We start from the raw sequence: 17,216 nt of genomic DNA on the forward strand, positions 1-17,216 counted from the left end.
GCCCCACATAAAATAATACCATCTGCACAAAATGACAGCAGCTTCAAGCTGTGCACAGCTCTTGGAGTGAGAAGTCTTGTTTAGGGGGTTTCAAAGGCCAGGCTCTACCTACACACACAGGACACAGCAGAGCCAGTCACAGCAAGCAGGGGTTAGAAAGCAGTTCTAGAGAGTTTTATCTAAGCAGCTCATTTTGTGAGGTGAGACACCATCCTTTGACCACCAAGGAATTCCACACCTGTTAAATTTGTGCTTGAGGTCCTTCTGGGAAGGACAGGGCTCAGACCCAGCACTGGCAGTGAACTGATGAGATTCTCAGGCAAAAGTTTAATCTGGTGTGACTCTGGAATTTGTATCTACACCACTTCATCAGCAGGTTGAAACACCCTGGTCATTTGGCTTTCCCAAAGACTCAACAGGACTGGAGCCTTGGACAAAGAGCCACTACTTGTCATAAGGAGAAATTACATTTCTGTGTGGGACAAAACAACTAAAGGCTGTGAAGAATTGCTTTCTACTCAGGGAGGAGTCAATATCTGCAAGGGTAAAACTTGGCCCGATCTCTATCTGGGCTCTGAGGACTCCATTCCTCAGTTTCTTCAGAGCTTCACTCAGGCTGAGATTGCTTCCCTAGGATAAGGAACAATTCTTTTGCTGGGAGGATGGAGACTGCAGGTTGCAATTTGAGGAGACAGAAAAACGTGCACAGCAAAGCTCAAACACAACTCCTGAGCCCTCTGGATTAAACCACACCAAGAGAGGGAATTTTCAAGGAAATGGGTGTAATAAGCCAAAAGAGCTCATTCCAGTCAGTTGCACACACACACTGAGAAGTTCTGCCAAGCATCACAAACAACGCTGTGATGATTGAGTCTGCAGATGTACAAAATGGCAATTTGTAAGAACTGCACACCAATGCTACAGTACCTGGCTGGTTTGTGGCTTCTAAAAGCACAGCACATGTGGAAAAACAATCAAAGTGATGGATTAGGACAGGAAAGGAAAGCGAGCTTTGAGAACTCCAGAATGCTCTTATGGAATAAAGGAAATATGACATGAGATATAAATGCTATCTCTGGAAACTCTTAATGGATCTTCCCTCTAAATTACAGCTTAAGGCAGGGTTTTAAGACAGTAATGGATTGTATAAATCTCTTTAAATCTAATCTGGAAGTCTAAGGAAGCAACGGACAGTGGAAAGGCAAAGAGTTGGGAGGGCAGTGTTGGAGTAAAAGCTATTTGCTTTTTTTCCTTTTCTGCAGTACCAGCCCTGTGCATCTGAGGCACAAGGGCTGAGTGGCTGCTGGCAGTGACCTTCAGTGGGGAGGGGCACCCTGCTCTCACAGGCCCTGGCACATGGGTAGAGCTTAGGGAGGATAAGGCAGAGTTACTTGTCAAGCTTCTCTGTGTTCTGCCGCCAGTGAGTCATATCCTTTCTCCATCTCAGATTTTCTTGACTTCCAAAGGCACTCCCAGAAGGGCTCCTCTCTGCAGGGTAACAGCAAAACAACAGCAGTCAGCTGATGCTCATTTCTGCTGCACGAGCAGCAGCTCCAGATCTGCTCACAAGTGGCAGGTGGCAACAAAGATGATTTTCTAGAGCCTAAGGCTCTGTGGCACTCACCCAGGATGTTTACATGGCCCTAACTCTATCACTGCTGAGTGGCATGAGACACAGAGAGGCAGCTGAGACACTCACTGGTGAGAGGAGTCCCTTCCTTGGACTGCACAAAGAGCCTGAGTGTGCCAACCCTCAGCATTCCAACACTTCTGTCCTCAATTGGCACCCAGGAATGTTCTCAGGATGGCACCAAGACCCCCTTCCCCACCTCACAATCTTTTATTCTCATTTCTGGGAGGGCAGGGAAATTTCAAGTGATAAAAGTAATCTGGCCAAATTAAAAAAAAAAAAAAATAAAGGCTCCCATTTCTGAAGTGATTCCTTAATTATGGCTTTAAACTACTTATCCCCCTTAGCCCACAATGACAGGCTCGTGTGGCAGAGCAGGAGACAAAACCACAGCTCCAATTCTTGTCCTAACCCCCGGGCACCCTTTGAATTTTGTGTGTTCATAAAAATTCCTGGGTTTTACAAACAGTAAGAATCACCAGAAGGTGCCTGTTAGCCAAACTACAGCTACTTCAAGTCTCCTTAAGTCAGCAGAAATGCCCAGGCATTTTCAGAGCTGTCAGAGCAAGATCAGGCAGCTTGCTTTCCTCTCTGATCCTTGAACATGACACTCTGGAAGATGCTACACTGGAAAGAATTAAGGCAAGAACACCCCATAAATGAGATGTGATCTCACTTAAAAAGGCAATCAAGTAACAAATAAATTGCCTGCAATTCAGGAAAAGTGCAGGGATTTTGCAGACCCAGGTAAGGATACTGCAAAGAAGCTTTCCTAGGGGCCTCTTTGTATCCCACACCACAGATGGGTGCAAATAATTGTTGAGGATGGGAGGAGCAGTTTTTGGAAAAAAGGGATGGCACAGAGGACTCCTTTACTTACCCAGCTGTCCTCTACTCCTTCGGACCATTTCCTGCCTTGCCCCTATGCTGCCCAAAATTGCTTCTTCAAGTTTGGCTCTCATGTCTTTTGACTTCTTAAACGTCAGACTGTTCATTCTTTCAAACACTTTCTTGCCCTGCAAGTTCCAAACAAAAGCATGAGGGAAGATTCTTTCAGTTTGGGATATTTGCTAAGAGCTAACAACTCAAAATATCTGAAGACATGCAGTAAGAAAGGGATACAGATGAAGCTGGTAGAAAGATAAATCACTCAGATGCCAGCATTGCTACAGAAAACTCTCTTTTCACACTGCAGCAGATGAGGGACAAGCAGCACAAACTGCCTGAGAAGTGGAACAAGGCACAGACACTCACATGGCCGGAAAGTAAACATGGGAAAAGCCTGGCCTTGGGATTGCGAATACAGGAAATACTTTGGAGAGAGCAGGAAATGCCTTTCTGCAGTCGTGTAAAGGATGGGAGTGTAACAGTCCTCAGCAGGGCCCAGGGGGGACTCCAGGAGGTTCCCACTTGGCAGTACCTTGTACTCAAAGCAGGACACACAGAGATAGAGCAGGTCCAGCAGGCGGTTGAGCTGCAGCACTGACAGGTCAGTGAACCACTTCTGCAGGACGCTCTCGTCCGCGTTCTTCAGCACCCAGAGCAGGCAGATGAGGAGGCTGCGGCTGGACTCTGTTGAGAAGGTGGAGTGCTGCCTGCCACTCTGAAACACAGGTCAGGACAGTGCTTCACACCCACACATTCCAATCACCACAGAGTGTGAGTTTCTTCCCTTGAGATAACTGTAACAACCTCAGCAGTTAAGCAGGGGGGCTCCATGTTATCTCATGCATCTATCGGTGTCTCACTGTGAGGGCACCTAAGTCCCAGCTAAGTGGGGTCATGGTCTGGAGTAAAGGCAAGAGAAGGAAGAAATGGAAGGGTCTGCCTGCTACCAGAATCAGGATTCCCCCTCTGTGCAGAGAACAGGGAAAATGGCTGTCCTTGTCTTCAGCTAGGTGGGATTTACCTGAGGTAGAATTTGTTCTTAGGGCTTAAAGCTCATAGTGACTACTTGCACTTCACAGAGCTTTTATAAGATTGTTTCAGAACAACAGAATCTTTATCAGGAAAGAGAATTCTCCCACTTTCTGAGGTTTGTTGATTTCTATCGCTCCTTGGCATTTTCTTACTCTGATACAGACACAGCAACATGCAAACATGCTTTGTTCCCCTTGTTGCTCCTCTGCACACCCAGCTACAAACTGATGTGGGTCCCCACAGAACCTGCTGAGTATTTGCTGGTTGACTGAGGGTCAGGAAATGGAGACAAATGGATTTGTACCGAAGAAGGGAGAAGAAAACTGCTGGGCCTGGTGAGCTGGGGGACAGAAGTCCCTGCAATGGCCATGGCCACAGTCTGGCTGATCATGCTGCCACCCTCGCTCTCGTAATCGTCCACGGCGACACAGCTCGGCCTCCCCCGCTGGTTGTGACTCTCTGCAGAGAAATACAGGACTTTAGTCAAGCCCCAGCTCCAAGGCTTCACCCCCCAGACTCCACCCACAGCGCTGGTCTCACTGAACTGGGAATGAAAACTGAAAATCATTCCACTTGAGGGGTCCTGCAAAGAACAGGACAATGATTTGAGGGCCTGAAAGCAAAGAAAGCAATTCCCAAAAGCAACCTACACAACCTTAGTACCTAAAACCCTTCTAACAACAGACCCTTTGCCCCTTTTTTTTTAAAATCCCTACTTGTAGCTTTACTGTGCCATTAAACTCAAAGGATGTAGAGGATAACTATAAATTCCAACTGATTGGACTCCTTGCTCTGATTTGAAATAACCTCTGCTGCTCAAAGCACCTCTGGAAATGAGCTGCTGATGGAACACATGATAGGAGGAAGGAGAAGAACTCTGCTCATCCTTTGGAATTAGGAACTCTGCTTATCCTTTGGATTTAGGGACTCTGGTAGAGTGTGAGGGTGACTTTTTAAGCAGGTCAGAGACACAGATGGAAGCTGGCTCTGCATTTACATCAGCCAGTGGGATGTAAACTAAAATGCACTGATTTTTTAATTCATGCCAACAAGTGGGCAAATGCAACTTCTGAGTATTAACAGGCATTGAAGGCACATTTGCAAGTGAAAACAAACATGAAAAAAAAAGGTCAAAATCACAACTGAGAATCAACCTCATCCGACAGCAAAAGCACTCATATTTCAATTTTAGAACCCAAACACCCAGGTCTGGTGGGCAGATGAGCAGATAGCCAAGGCAGAGAATATCAAATACCTGTGAAATCATAGAGCTGAGGCACAGTTTCCATGATCACGCCAATCAGAGGTAGATACAGCATTGCCACCCGGGCCTTTACCTGGGGGTCAGCGTACCGCGGGTCCGAGTCGTGGCTGGACAGCAGGTTGTGTACCATGTTGATGACCTTCTTATGCAATCCAAATAAACTGTTAAAAGACAGTTGGGTCATGCACATTAGTTAATATCTTCAAAGCAAACTCTCTTTTGTAACTAAGGGGGGCTTCAAACAAAGTGGGGGGAAAAAAATCCCGTTTTTTATTTTTAACTTTACACGAGCTGCCGTTGCATGTGGTTTTTTGATCTCCCATGGATTTTACAGATGGCTGGTTTTTCACTGTGCCTTGTAAAATGGGAAAAAAAATATCTGATGGAATGCACACCCACTATAATGTGAACACTCTCATATTTTCCATTAAAAACCCCTGAAGTCCCAGCTACTGGTATGTATTGAATCTACTAAAAATGATTGGAAAAACTTAGGGAATTTGGAAAACAGGGAGAGAAACTTGAGAGGACAGCAGGTTTAGCAAAACTATTCATTGTATTCTTTTTTTGTTTCTATTTAACACCATTCACATAGACACAAACCATCCTAAGCCAAAGAACATTATTTTAATTCAATCATCAGGAAGTTTCTGCTCCAGCTCCCCACCCTACCCCATGCAATTACTGAACCAAACTACAGATCCATAATTCTGAATAAAAAGTGGCAAAGACATGAAGGGATAGAAGGAAAAATGGCCAAAATGGCTTATGTCATTATTCAGATACAAACACTGGCAGAACCCTTCTATAGGGCACCATGTGTGACTCTCCTCAAAAACACAAAATCTCCCCTGAATCTCTCAAGGACTCTGCTCCTTTCAATCCCCTCAGCCACCACGCAGAGGCAAAACTCTCCCAGAGCAAATAGCAGGCTCTCTCTGCAGCTATTTGCTTCTGTAGGCAAACCAGCCAAGAAGACACTTTACCCCATGCATGAAGCAGCCAAGGAAGCTCAGACATTAGGCAGTAGCAAAACATAAGCTGCAATGTTCAGACCTGAGGTATTAAAACAAGTGCTGAATTTCAGGCAGTATCCACTTTATCTGAAAAGTAGAGGTGAGTTCTGGTTAAAAAAAGAGGCTTTGACTGGATTTTTGGGGGTTTGAAGTTGACTATAAGGCAGTACAGCTTGGAAGGACATCAGCTATTGGAGCTGCAGGTCCTCCCTGTGGCTTTTAATCAAGCCATAATGAGATTCTACAATTGCTTGTTTGTGTAATTAGTGAGAGCCTTAACAACTAGGAAGGAAACACTTATTTAAGTGACTGGTTCCTTCAGATTAAGGATAAAGAAAAGTCTTTGTATAATTTTGAAGGAGTGGCACCTAAATTGTGTTTTTAAAAATTCAAGGGAAACTATCCCACGAGCCATAAAAATGCAGACAGGGAAAACATCCAAGTTAGGGATCCATGGATTCTTTGTCACTTTGCCAAAGCTGAGTGGGCACCGTGTGGATCGATCCATGGTGGAGAGGAGGAAATGCAGCCCCCTGCTCTTCCTGCCTGATAAGGCAGCAAATCGATCTCACCACCCTCTCTACATCCCCTCCCTTATCTCAGCCCTGGCCTGGATTTCTGTCAACACCCACCCTTCTGCAAAACTGACTCTGGCACGGAACTCTGAGGGCTGAATTCTGATTTTCTCGCTTCTGGCCCGCAGCCTTGGCCAGGATGGGCAGCGTGGGCGCTGTGTGTGATGGCCAAAGCACGCTCGCAGTGTTTGCAGAGATAACTGCGCAGGGTGCAGCTGTGGGACTGTCACGTTCAGCTGGATCCCTTCCCCTGCACACTCTGTTTGTCCTGTTTTCCAGGCTGCAGGGCTGCTCTGTGCCCTGTCACACTGAGGGATGTATCCAACACACACCTCCAGGCACCAGGGAACTGACTCCTGTCCAACTCAATCCAAAGAGTTCTTATAAAATGAGCTAGAACTAAACGTATCTTGCTAATAGAGCAAAAAGAGCAAGGACAGAACACATTTAAGGCTCTGGATCACCTCTCAAGGCCTAAAGCAGGTCTCTAAAACAATAAGTAAATAGATGAACAGCCCTTTCCACTCCTGCTGCAGGATAATGAACTAGGAACAATTCTGAGTTTTCTCCAGTGGTGGCCACAATATTTTATGGAAGGCAAGTGTGAACTCTCTGCTGGTGTTACTGTATGACTGTTAAGTCTTCACAGCAAGGATAGAGCAGATCTGAACACACTTGGTCTATTTTATCTGATAGATCTACCAGGAGAAATGCAGAGGGTTTAAGCTTGAGAAGTCAACAAACCTGAAACTCCAGATTTTTCTGGAAAACTGAAAAATAAAATCAATGTTTTACAGATATACATCAGCCCCCAAATTCAGGAGTTTTGATCAAAATGCATCTCCAGAACTGAACTGGTACCAGGGAGCTTTTTCTGACCATACAAGGTTTGAGAGAGGAACTGCCTCCCCAGTGGACACCAGCAAGCTCCTCTGTGCAGAGATTACCATCCTGGGCCAGGCTTAAGGGCTTGGTAGGCGGGTAGAAAGCAGAAAGTTTGTGAAGAACAAGGGCAGGCACACTCAGAGACAGGGCCTGATTTCTAACCAGTGAGCAGGATGCTCCTCTGGCACAAAAAGGATTTCTGCAGAAAGCACATGTGGGTAAAGATTTGCTGCTTTTTCCATTTCAGGCCAAACAAATGGGACTGCAGTGTGTTATGTATATATACAGGAAAATATTCCAGTTTATGGCATCACTTTCTCCTCCAAGAGGAAACAGAATGAATGTTTAACTCCAGAGACCTCTTGGCTAAGGGGCAGAATTAACCATGAATCATCAGCATTTGTCGACTCGGCTGATATTTCTGAGTCTACCTTGAGAAGAATGTCTGTGAGGGAACTCAGGACTGTGGAAGCAATCAATAATTTCCATTGCAACCTGTTTTAAAGAGTCAAGGCAGAAAACAGCCCTAAATAACACAAGGAACAGACTGCATGTCAGGACTACAGGAGAAAATTATTTGCTGCACAAGCCAGGCAAGTCACTGACAAAGTCTGCATGCTTGACTCTATTTGTCTATTTGTGTAACACACAGGGGCCTCATCAATGCATAATTTACAGTTAAAAAGAGCTGCAAGAACCACGGGCAAAATATATTGTAACATTTAAAATCAGCAGCAAGAGAGGTTTCCTAAATGTTGGAAGTTATTTTCCTGTTACATTTGAGAAAAGCTATTTTCCTTTCAGAGCTCCAGCCGTATCCCTGTGGCATCTGGGGGCTCCAGCAGGAATCTCCTTCCCTTCTTCTCAGCTGGAAAAATGTGACTGAAATCAGGTTAACAGAGTCTGGGATAAGGAAGAAACCCAAGGGCCAAAAAGAAGATTTAAGAATCTTCTTTCTTCTTAAGAAAGAAGATTCTTAAATCGCCGTTTTCTAATCGTAGCTTACAAATTTATATGAATTCTGGCCATGCCAGGACTTCCTTTGCATCCACCATTGGCTTGGAATTACAGAAAGCTCTTTGAAAAAAACGAAACTTTGTAAAGATTTACCCTTCTGCATCAGGATCTAGAATGACAGCCAGTTCTGTGAGCACCAGCCCAGCCAGGTAATGCTGCTGGCGGAAAGGCAAAGACAACTCAAACATATTTGCAATCTTCTGGTCTTGGACATTTGTGGAGAACCCAGAACTCTGAAAAAATCAAGTTTCAGAAGCTGCATCATGAACAGAGTCAAAGCTTAGGAAATACATAAGAAGCAGTTTTCAGAATTAATGACAACCTCACGCCTTTTTTGTGTGGATCAAGGCACATCCACACTTAAATTCCATCCCAGCTCAATAACCCTTCCATTAATTCTGTTTTCTGTTATTGTCTTCCCCTGTTAGGAAAGTTAAACCAAATAACCTTTAGAAATGGATTGGTTAAACTTTTAACTCAAGGATGCTCTTATTCAGACTGAAGAAGGCTTTAATTTGATTTAGTTTGTGTGATTTTGCAACTAATTAATCCACTTGAATGACACACTAATTCAAATTACTTTTTCTGAGCAGGCCTAAGCTGCAGGGACCTCAGAAGTCCCTTGTGTTGCCAGGAAAGGGTAACAGTGGACAAAGTCTTTTTTTTTATGGCTTATTTGTGTTTGTCCAATACAAGAGAGGACCAGGTCCCTAAGGACATTGACAGCAGGATATGGGCACTCTTCCTTCAATAATAAAAGATCCAAAGAAATCAGAACCTATGTGGCAGGAAAAACTGATTTCTAGCTGAACACTTCCAAAAATATTAGCACTGAAGGTACAGTGACACAACTGCCCCCGAGGATTTAATTCTCAGTGCCGAGCTCAAGTTGTATTTCCCAAATTTCTCAGTACCTGGGAAGTGGCTGAAGACACGGATGGTGATGGAGATGCAGGTGGTGTGAGCAGGCTGCAGGGTAAATTCAAGGTGACATAGTGCTCGTGGCTGCAAATGATGCGCAGGAAATCCAGCCTCAGAGATGCCAGGTTGCTTGGATTTGTTAAGGAATACAGCTTTGAAGACACCTGCAAAGTCCAGCCCACAGCATTGCAGTCAGCACCAAAAGAAAGTGTAAGTGCAGGGTGAGCCCCCCTGGCCCACTCCTACTCCCCAAAATCACTCCCAAAGCAAGAACTGGGGAGTTCGGTGTCATTAAATGGTCACAGCCATGTCCACAGCACTTTTTTGTGCCAGAGCTTAAATTCCTGATGTGCAGGAGCAACACAAATCCCAGACATACTTCTCAATACAAGATCCATACACCAGTCCTATTTAAATAACCAAGATGATCTTTAAGGTCCTTTCCAACCCAAATCATTCTTTGATTCTATAATTCCCACATCCTATTTATTGATTTTAGCAGGAAGTTGTGAGACCACAGTGTGATGCACTAACAGCTCCAAGATGTAGGGTTTTTTATACATATATTTTTTATATATAAAAATCTAATTAATGACACATAATATATGAAATATACAGCAGGCAATTTAAAATTCTAAATGCTCTTGCTGTTCTTTTGCTCCTTACAGAGAATGTTTTAGACTCTATGGGGAAAATGAGTCTAAGCTTAGTCTCACTTCTCACCCATCCCTTGTTGTCTCCTCTGTACACAGTGTCAGAATGGATGTTTGTAGTCAAACAAAACTTTGTGGTTCAGGGTGATTTCCCTGTCACACAGCAAATGAGGAGCCTTCCTTATGGGGAAGGACACCCTGCATCCCCCAAAGGATGGAGAAGGAGCTCAGTGATCAATATGATCATCCAGGGTCACTGTGTCCTTAAGAGACCACGACAGTCTGAGCTCCCTCACAGGACCTCTCACTAATTTTTGATTCAATTACTGTGAATGTGGTGAGCAGAGGGAATAATTCTCCCTTCCTGCTGCATGTCCTTTCACTCCAGGGAGCAACTCCTAATTCACAGTTAAGAGTGTAATCAGAGAGGCGTAAACCCTAAATCACCTCTGAGAATGCTCTGCTCTAGGAAGACCTGAACAGTGGAATTCTGTGTCCATATTTTACTGTCTGTCCAGAGAAATTTAACAGTAACAGGCTCTGCCATGCTTCAGTTAAGCCACAACTTTTATCTACATTCACCTGTTTGTAGCAGGTCTTAATAAGAGCAAAAACAAATCCTCTGTCCATGATGGACAACAAATCATTGAGGAAAAACGCCAGGCTGGTGTTGAGCCGCTCCACCATCTCTGTGTCCTGGAGAGAAGGAAGAGAAAACCAGAAAGCAGATGAAGAACCCTGTGTGTTTTCAAGCAAACAAGAGGCAGGAGGGCTGGTGGCTGAGCTGGGCTCAGTGTAATTGTCTGCCATCACCTTCTGGAAGCGGGAGACTATATCACCAGCGATTGTGCTGACCAGTGCAGACACGTCATCCATGAAGCGCTCCGGGAAACGATTCTTCCTCGGTGCATCCAGTTTGTCAGCAAAATACAGATGATGCACCATGCTCTTCACCTATGGGGATATAAATTACAGCACAGCCACTTGCAGCTGTTGCTGGTTCTGTTTGAAAGCAGGGGCTGGGAAACATCAGGGAGGTGTTTGCTCACCATCAGCTCAAAGAAGAACCAGGCCTGCTGCAGGGCCGCCTCTCGCACGCTCCCGCTGCACACAACCCACTGCAGGGCCAGCTCCTCGTGGAAAAGCTACAGAGTTAAACCCAGAGTCAGCCCGAGCCTCCAGAGCAGCTCCCAGCACAGCCCCCATGAGAAATGTCAGCACAGTCCATGGCAAGTATGGCAAACAATGAGTTAAGCAAACTAAATAACTGAGGACATGACAGCAGTGGTGGCATCCCATAAAGAAATCCCCAGCTAACAATGAGGGATGAGGTTATGACATGTGGTGTGAGAAATGTTTCACAGCATCTCGCTCCAGGATTGAATCTCAAGTGTCAAAAGAATCTTCCGCCCGCCCCCAAGAAATAATAAGTAAAAAAAAGGTTGGTGCTCAAATTAGTTTAGTTTAAAAAGTCTACCTTTCTGCCTGGTCTGATTTTTGCAGGAAAAAGGAGTAAAAAGTGGACATATAAAGTGATTTATACAAAGATGTATATTTACTGTGAGAAAGGACTTAAAACAATAAGAAAGAAACATGGGGCTCAAACAGCTCTTGGATTTCTCTTCTTGGAACGACCAACCCACAGACTGACAGTGGCACTGACCACATTTTCATTACACAAAAGCTCTGGCATTTTGCCTTTCTGACATTGCTCACGAGTTTCTCATTTCCTGTAAGGGAGTTCACTTTCAAAGTGACTCCCATTCCCTTTCTAGAGTCTCTCTGGATTAACACCTGGATAAGTGAGCTCAGCACACCAAGCCATCCAACATATTTTTATTTTGCACACAAAATGTATCATTTATGTGTCTAGACAGTGCTATTCATATTTTTTGAAAGCCAGTAATGAACTGGCCCCAAACACTGTAGCCATTAAATCAGACAAGATCATTTAATTCTTCCCAATTCAACTCCAAATACTTCACATTCCCTACAGCCTGGATACTCAGAGGTGTTAAGCACCAGCAGTTCCTAATGACCTTGGAGGGGAAAAAAAAAAATAAATCAGGCTATAAATAAAAGAATAAATTGCATCATGTTTTCAGAATGACTTGACCTCCCTGCCCCACAATATCAATTGTCTCCACTGAAATCTACCTTTTTGGTTGGTAATCGTCCTGTTAATGTTTGTAAGAAACTTGACGTCTCAGTGTGCGAAGACATACGATTACAACTTCGATCCGTAGCCTACGGAGTGGAGATGAATGAATGATGACAGGACATTAAAGTTTGCTGTGGATGGGTTTTGCAGCTCAAGGACAACGAACGTTTACAAAAATACTCTTCCAACTGTAGGGTTTTTACAGGTTTTTAAGCATTCTCAAACTCTTAGGCATTTATAGATTGGTCTAAACAAAATGACAGCAATTTTGACTGGTTTTAAGGCATACAGGTTATATAAAGAACTGCATGTTCTGATGCACAAAGACAATGCTGCAAAGCATGAAACTTTTCCATTGTTGCATTTTATCAACATGCACAGGAAATACTTGGAATTTCAGCCCATACCTCTCAATCTACCGGAGGCCAAGCATGGGGGGGATGTACCCACAGCCACGCTGCTGCTGCCACGGGCAAGGGGAAAATCGCTCAAGTTCTGCTTCTGATGGAAATAATTTGCCACAAGATCAAGTGAACCTGGACTAAATATTTTGGGAAGGCTGATGAACTGGGAAGGAGGAGCAGTTGAGAGGTACGTTCAAGGCAAACATGCAGTGGAGAGCAGCAGGCAACAGGGGCTAAATAAACTCTTCCTGACTGAAGCTGCTGTAAAGTTTTCATACTTTGCAACACAGAACAGTACAATTGGCCCTGGCAAATTACTGCCTCCAGCACTCAAATTGACAAATGTTTTAAGAGAGAATTTCATATGTGGCAATCAATTTGGGTTCACAATATTCCACTCAAACAAGTCACGAAGGATTACTGGATGATGAATACTAAATGCTTGATGAGAATGGCAAAATGGTTCACGACATCGAAAGGAATGGCAAACATGGACAAAGTATGAAGCTGTGATTAATGTTCCCACTTAGAAATGTGCTCCACCTGAAGCTGAAACTAGTGTGAGAGAAAGAGAAAAAAAGAAAACAAAAGCAGTCACAGCATTTACATTTCACAGACCAGCAACCACTGAAATGAAAGGAGGGGACACGTTCACGCAATCGGAGGTTTTTCATGCACTGTGGTGGGGTGGTGGGGGGAGAAGATGAGAATTTGTAAAATCAAACTGAAAAGTTTTCAAATAAACAATTATGAAAAAAAAAAAAGAAAAAAAAAAAAGAAAGAAACCACCAAAACTGGAATATGCACTGAAAGAAGGATTTCTACAGGGAAACATCAGGGAAAACAAAGGCAGAAAAACCTCTACCGAAGACACCACCTGTGTTGACTCTGCACTTGGGCTGGGGTTGGATCCCCATGGGGCTGCTTTTGGACCACCAGTGTTTACCCAGGAATTGGAGCGGTCTAAGCCCTGGGCATTAATAGAAAGCAGTTGGGAAAGGAAAGAAATATTACACGTTGCATGCCATACAGCAGTCAAAGTTCAGTCCTTACAAGCAATCAAAGTGGGTACACTGCAAACACATCAGCACTTAGAACTGTTGGGGCAGCCTGAGTTCTCAGAGACAGTGGGTCCAGAGGATTATGTTATACCTTGCATACACACAGAACATTAATCCTGTCAACAGCTCTGATCTGGCTTGTCCTGTCTGGAATGCTTGACATTCCAAAACTCTCCTCTTCCTGAACAATCCCACTTTGTTCAGTTTAAACCCATTCCCATAGGTGAGATTTACACTGTGACAGGAAAACCGGTGCTGAGATGTGAGGATGCTCTCTGAGGTTTCCAGCACCTCCAGGATAGTCCAGAGCTCATAAGCTCTACAATTGGTACAGAAGTGCTGAGAAACTGAAGAGGCTGACTGTCAACCCTCACAGGCTTCCCTGCCTATGGATAAATGTCCAGCACTGCTGGCAGAATAACCATGTGGACAGGATTTCACATGGACACTCAGGCATTTCCTCTGGGCACCGTGGCAAAGGGAGGAAAGAGCATTTACCTTTTCTGGAACCAACCTGTTTTGGCAAGCAAAACATTTGAAAAATCATCCTGCTTTTCAAAAGCTCAATCTAGCCTGTATCCTGTATCCAAATCCTACTGCAATGGATCATTTCAGCAAAATTATTGTGGATCCCCTCCTCTCTCTGCTCTCTTCTCCTTCAGGCACTCAGAAAGAAGGAAAAATTAAACCTGTGCTGTCACCCAGGCTGCTCCCAGATCAGGAACATTCAGGGGGATGGAGTGGACCTCCCTGGGTCCCAGGAAGCAGCTCTGACAGACACACTTCCTTATAAATACCACACATTGATTTTGACAACCCTCGCCTGAGTGACAGCTTCCATCACATTTCTGTGCCAACTTAGGGCTTTTTCCCAATATATAAAGCAAAGGTGCAGCCCTTTTCATTTCAGAGATCAGCATCAGCTGCAAAGTCCACCAAGCCAAATCATCTATTTCTCTCAGCAAACCAAAATCCACCTCAAGGTTGAACCTGGCGTGAGAGCTGTAACCTGGGATTCAAACCATTAATCCACCGAGCTCCTCGAGGCAGAGCTCAGCAGAGCTGTAATTTTGCTTAAGATGTCCAATAAAAAAAATACTGAACACATAAGGAGAGTGTTTTAATCTCAATTACTTTTTGGCAGGAATAAATCAAAGCCCTGTGCCCTGCTCAGCCCCATAAACATGCTTTATTTTGCTCACAGTGATTTAAAGTCAAAAGGGCTTTGCAGAATGCTGAACTAAGCTCTTGTTTTGTAAAATCAGGTCTAATTTTGAAAATGCCTTTATCCCCCTCACATTTTTCTCTCAGGGTTTTCCTAATCTTGTCGCTCCGGTTCTGAGCATAACAATTAAGCACACACTGTGTTTGCAGAAGCAAAAGTCATTTGGTAAAAATTTGGAAAGGGAAGGATTCTTTCCTCCTCAAAAAACAAAATAGTACAAGAGCTTCTTATTGCTTGGCAGAGTCACTCCAAAGCTCACAAAGCTGTTGTTAAATTCTGTGCTGCCCCTGGGCTTCAACCTGCAGCTGGGTCTGTGCAGGAACATAACCCACATCTGTGAAAATCCACTGGCAGAGAAATGAAACTCCACAATGTCTTCTGGGGATTTTTCCTGTGCATCTCCAGCATTTCAGGATCACTTTAAACATATTTTTAGATATTTAATAAACTTTCTTTGGTGGGGAATAAAATTTACATGGCTTCAATTCACAAATGATGGCAAAACCAGTGACAAACCCAAGACCTCCTCTACTCTGACAATAAACAAAAACCTTCCAAATCCTGTAAAGAGTTTTCAAAATGAAGTAACAAGGTGATAAAGGAAACTTAAAGCACTTATGCCACACCTCTAAATACCTTACAGTAGAATAAAAAATAACACAAGACTGGACTTTGAAGACCTCCCTCAAACAACAAAAAAACCCACAGTTTGTATTGTTTTAAAGCAGAAAACTTCCTGTGATAGGGAACCTGCACCTCAAATTAGAATCTATCTGAGAATATTCCTTAAGCCATTACTTGGAGAAACAATAGGGATTTTTGCACCCTTTTACTCATGTCAGCCCTTCAAGAGGTGTCTTACTTTTGTCTATCAATATTAAGAAACAGAAAACAGTCTGTATAGCCAGACTGAGGTTAATTCCTGATGCTCAGATTATCCTGAAGGAAACTTTCCCCTCAACAATTATCCACGGAACAGGTTTTCCTTTAAAGCCTGGAGTACACCTCTGGAAGAAAATCTCTCTTCATTTTGTATTGTGACATTATTCACCAAGCCAGCACACATTAAACTTCTGATAGCCTGGGTAAATTCCGTATGCACATCAGTGCCTGTGGCATTTCACAAAAGGTCAGGCTTGTTTAATTAGCAAGATACCAAAGTGGTCTTTAAAATATTTCAAGACTTCTAAGTCCAGCTTTGATGTAAGAAATAATCATTTGCCTACCCACAATTCTTCAGCCTCTTATTTGGTCAGCAAATTATGTTATTCATTTAAAATTGGCAACCTCTTCCTCAAACTGTGTTTTTCTTGCTCTTGTAAAACCCAGCATCAGCCATGTCAAGCCTGTCTGGTCAGGGTGGTGGCTTTGGTAACAACCTTGCTCCCTAAACTGCTGAAGGAAATTTAACAGCTCCCTGAAAGGGCTCAGGAATTCACCTGTGTTGAAAGAGTGAAAGGTCATGGTGGGAAAGAGTCTCACCCTGGTGAAGTTATCACAGTTTAAAGAATAAAAAAAAAAAAGAGAGAGAACCCCAAAGCAGCTCAGGCACTCCTCTGAAGGGAGAGAATTACCAACACTGCTTTGTCCTGGCTCATCCCACCCATTATAGGCACAAAATGAAGGGCTCAGATTGGGACTGTGGTGGTTCTGTGTAGTCAGAAGTCAGCAGGAGGAGATGGATTGATTGACTGATCCCTCAAGAGCCAGAGTACAACCATGCTGGATGCTCTACATCCACACTGGAGTGTCACTTTCTGGTTTGGGGAGTCAATGTGGGAGTCAGTCCCCCTGAAGCTCAGCTGGCCAGGCTGTGCCTCCCACCAACCATCCCCAATCCTCTCTGGGCCATGCAGGGAGCAGGAATATTCCTGCTGAGTGCAAGATACCTGCTCTGGACACGAGGAGCAGAGAAATCTGAGCAGCTGAATGCAGAGGAGAGGAGGGAGTTTGGGACTGGGAGGGAAGAGGGGGTAAGAGGGTGCAAGATTTGGGGAGACACAACAGAGCTGGGCACAGGATTTGGCTGCTGGCCATGCAAAAAGTACAAATCCAGAAGGACTCCTGCCCTCAGCTTCCACACTTGTGGAAGCAGTACTCCAGGATGGCTCCAACAAGTCAGAAACCTTTCCAAGGAGCTGTGTTCCCATGGTGCCAACAGCATGGGAAAAGGGCTGAGGAGGGGCTGGGACAACTGCCAAGCCCTTTCCTGGCATTCAGGAAGGAATGGGAGGTGCTGGGGCTCTGAGGGGTCCCTGGCAGGGTGGGAGAGACATACCTTGGTGCCAATGATGGAGCGCACCTCGTCGTCGGGCGAGGTGGGGGTGCCGGAGATGTCGGGGTTGCTGTTGCTGAGGCTGCGCGAGCGGTTCAGGTTGAGGCTGGCGGGGCGCACGGCTGACCTGGCCATGGTGGCGTAGTGCACTGACCCTCCCAGGCCACCAGGACCTGCGGGGACATCTGGTCAGTGTGGCTGTCCCTCAC

The 17,216-nt window shown here is 44.5% G+C and overlaps 1 protein-coding gene across 16 annotated transcripts in view; it reads right to left on the reverse strand.

Moving 5' to 3' along the window:
- The window catches only part of DOCK7 (dedicator of cytokinesis 7), a 92,109-nt gene that overhangs the window by 18,650 nt on the left and 56,243 nt on the right, over nucleotides 1-17,216 (reverse strand). For 5 of the 16 annotated variants that reach the window (XM_019007647.2, XM_015636181.2, XM_015636180.2 and 2 more), the window contains exons 23-36: nucleotides 17,011-17,180; nucleotides 13,324-13,416; nucleotides 12,039-12,128; nucleotides 10,931-11,026; nucleotides 10,695-10,835; nucleotides 10,464-10,577; nucleotides 9,222-9,392; nucleotides 8,401-8,540; nucleotides 4,806-4,975; nucleotides 3,855-4,009; nucleotides 3,051-3,233; nucleotides 2,511-2,646; nucleotides 1,392-1,488; nucleotides 928-945 (exon numbers count right to left, since the gene is read on the reverse strand). In XM_019007647.2, coding sequence (XP_018863192.1) covers nucleotides 928-945; nucleotides 1,392-1,488; nucleotides 2,511-2,646; nucleotides 3,051-3,233; nucleotides 3,855-4,009; nucleotides 4,806-4,975; nucleotides 8,401-8,540; nucleotides 9,222-9,392; nucleotides 10,464-10,577; nucleotides 10,695-10,835; nucleotides 10,931-11,026; nucleotides 12,039-12,128; nucleotides 13,324-13,416; nucleotides 17,011-17,180 — 1,774 coding nt within the window. The remainder of the gene's footprint in view (nucleotides 1-927; nucleotides 946-1,391; nucleotides 1,489-2,510; nucleotides 2,647-3,050; nucleotides 3,234-3,854; nucleotides 4,010-4,805; nucleotides 4,976-8,400; nucleotides 8,541-9,221; nucleotides 9,393-10,463; nucleotides 10,578-10,694; nucleotides 10,836-10,930; nucleotides 11,027-12,038; nucleotides 12,129-13,323; nucleotides 13,417-17,010; nucleotides 17,181-17,216) is intronic. The other 11 variants (XM_015636185.2, XM_015636184.2, XM_015636183.2 and 8 more) reach the window with 7 other exon arrangements.

Source organism: Parus major, chromosome 8 (assembly GCF_001522545.3).
Source record: "Parus major isolate Abel chromosome 8, Parus_major1.1, whole genome shotgun sequence".
NCBI lineage: Eukaryota > Metazoa > Chordata > Aves > Passeriformes > Paridae > Parus > Parus major.